Source organism: Gorilla gorilla, chromosome 9 (genome assembly GCF_029281585.2).
Source record: "Gorilla gorilla gorilla isolate KB3781 chromosome 9, NHGRI_mGorGor1-v2.1_pri, whole genome shotgun sequence".
NCBI lineage: Eukaryota > Metazoa > Chordata > Mammalia > Primates > Hominidae > Gorilla > Gorilla gorilla.
The window spans coordinates 97,625,343-97,628,244 of record NC_073233.2 but is presented as its reverse complement, the minus strand read 5'-3'; the positions used below and the strand labels follow the sequence as shown (position 1 = coordinate 97,628,244).

Below are 2,902 nucleotides of genomic sequence, written 5' to 3'. Positions count from 1 at the left end.
TAATTTTACTTATGTGAGGCTTAGTCTTAGAATAGAAGATTATCCTAAAAAGACTAGTGAAAGAGTTATGAGAATTTCAAGAGTGAATCCACAAATCATGTACCAGAAGAATTACTTCAGGCAAGACAAAATTGCTAAAAAAAAAAAAAAAAAAAAAAGGAGTAGTCATCAGATCTGCCACGTTTTCAAGTTCTGTAATGAAAAATGACAGGTAATCTGGAGGGAGTTTCTGGAGGAAGCCAAACTTTCACTGAGGCTTAAATATGATGAACAATTAACCAAATAAAGTTGAAATGTTTCATAATTGTCATTAAATCCTTGATATTTAAAAGGAGAAGCAGTATGGTTCTTAGAAAGCATTCATTCCCGGCCCAGGAGTGGTGGCTCACGTCTGTAATCCTAGCGCTCTGGGAAGCCGAGGCAGGCGGATCACCTGAGGTTGGGAATTCGAGACCAGCCTGGCCAACATGGTGAAACCCCATCTCTACTAAAAAATACAGAAAAATTAGCCAGGCGTGGTGGCACATGCCTGTAATCTCAGCTGCTTGGGAGGCTGAGGCAGGAGAATCACTTGAAGCCAAAAAACAGAGGTTGCAGTGAGCCCAGATTGCCCCACTGCACTCCAACCCAGGCGACAAGAGTGAAACTCCGTCTCAATAAAAAAAAAAAAAAAAAAAAGAAAGAAAAGAAAGAAAGAAAGAAAGCATTAATTCCCGTGCACTGGTCCTGGAGAATCTATAATTCAGTCTTTAATCACAGGTTCACATTCCCTTATAAAAAGGTAACAGTTGGATGCATGTCTGGAGGAGCTCTTGGGCTTGTCCTATTGTATCTTTAACTTCTCATCTGCACCTTTAGCTATGGCTATTTGGGCTGTGCTTAGAAAATGGCCATACTCAGGGCACTGTAGAATGAATAGTCTTTCCTGTTTAGGCATTTCTCCTTCCACTTTAACTTCTGACTCTGTCTTCAGGGCATTTCTGTTATATTAAGCTTCTTAAGTGATGAGTGGTCTGGTGTTTGTGTTATGCAACTCAATTTAAGATAGGTTCATGTGAGATCTGGCAGAAAGCAGGCTGGGGTGGGGTGTGGAGATACTGAATATTGTGCATGTAGCATATGAAAGGCAAACATAAATTTAATTCAGAAACAGGCAATGTTTATTTATAGTTAAGGGTCAAATGAATTATACAAGGGACATATGACAAATAGGATGTAATTTGCTTCATTAATCCAAATGAAGAAGAGTAACTTTCTTTCTCCTCAGAAATACATAATCACACATACTGCAATACTTCCAGAAATAAATCATCCACTGAGTCTTAAAAGTAAAGAACTCTGTGTTCTTGCTCTGGTGTCTACATAACCGGGATCTTATAAGTAAGCCAAAGACATCTAAATGGCTTTGCCTAGAAGCCAAGGCCATTGGTCCAACAAAGACATCTTGAGGTTACTGGAATGCATGGAGAATAATCTCCCATCTGATGACAACAGCACGTTTAGCTCAACTCAGTCACACATGGACTGGGGAAAAGTAGCTTTTAAAAGCTTTTCTGGTGAAATGTGCAGACTCAAATGGTTAGAGATTTCTTGCAACTTGAGAAAATTCGGCACTTTGAAAGAATTAGTCCTGGAAGCTAAGAAATGTGTTAAAAAGATGAACAAAAGCCAAAAATACAGGAACCGTCCAGACTTTCCAAAGAGGCCCCTTACTGCTTATAATCGCTTCTTCAAGGAGAGTTGGCCCCAGTACTCCCAAATGTACCCTGGGATGAGAAGCCAGGAACTGACCAAAATCCTGTCAAAGAAATACAGGGAACTCCCAGAGCAGATGAAACAGAAATATATTCAGGATTTCCAGAAGGAAAAGCAAGAATTTGAGGAAAAACTTGCTCGATTCAGGGAAGAACACCCTGATTTAGTCCAGAAGGCCAAGAAATCTGGTGTCTCCAAGAGGACTCAAAACAAAGTGCAAAAGAAGGTTCAGAAAAATATTGAAGAAGTGAGGTCTCTTCCAAAAACGGACCGATTTTTCAAGAAGCTAAAATTTCATGGAGAGCCTCAGAAACCCCCCATGAATGGATACCACAAGTTTCACCAAGATTCCTGGTCAAGTAAAGAGCTGCAACATTTGTCAGTGAGGGAGCGCGTGGTAGAGATTGGCAGACGCTGGCAGCACATCCCGCAGAGCCAGAAGGATCATTTTAAGAGCCAGGCTGAGGAGCTGCAGAAGCAATACAAGGTGAAATTGGATCTCTGGCTCAAGACTTCGTCACCTGAAAATTATGCTGCATACAAAGAATCGACCTATGCTAAAGGTAAGAATATGGCCATGACAGGAGGCCCGGACCCCAGGTTGAAACAAGCAGATCCACAGTCCTCATCAGCAAAGGGTCTGCAAGAAGGGTTTGGGGAGGGGCAAGGGCTCCAGGCTGCAGGAACAGATTCATCACAGACTATTTGGGTAAACTGTCATGTCTCCATGGAACCAGAAGAGAACAGGAAGAAAGATGGAGAAAAGGAAGAAAGCAGTAACTCTTCAGACTGCAGCAGTGGAGAAGAAATAGAAGTTGATGTCTGAGGGCAGTGGCTCTAGTGCAGCTTCCTTGCTTTTCTTTTTGTTTGTTTGTTTGTTTTCTTTTCTTCCTTCCTCCAGCAAAGTAGGACAGGTTGGGAAGAAAGAAGCAACTTGGTGCAGCACTCTCCTACATCAAGATTATGAACCTGGGAGGAACTCTTTGGGAAGAGTAAATATAAGTTTGAGCCAATACTGGCCTTATCCTTAAAAAACAAACAAACAAATATCATCCCTTTCCCGAGGAACTTTATGCAATTAAGGCTTCTGAAATGAAGAGATGATTACATTGTGGGGTACACACTGTATTAGACTGAATATTTCTGA

General features: G+C 41.3%; 1 protein-coding gene across 1 annotated transcript; it reads left to right on the top strand.

The window, feature by feature from the left end:
- The first annotated feature begins 1,399 nt into the window (after positions 1-1,399).
- On the top strand, positions 1,400-2,581 carry UBTFL1 (upstream binding transcription factor like 1). The gene has a single exon (XM_019036004.3). The coding sequence runs from the start codon at positions 1,400-1,402 to the stop codon at positions 2,579-2,581; it is 1,182 nt and encodes a 393-aa protein (XP_018891549.3).
- Positions 2,582-2,902: the final 321 nt, after the last annotated feature.

Bases quoted from the DNA above. Each gene is read 5' to 3' on its own strand.
- UBTFL1 (XM_019036004.3), top strand. From the start codon at position 1,400: ATGGCTTTGCCTAGAAGCCAAGGCCATTGGTCCAACAAAGACATCTTG.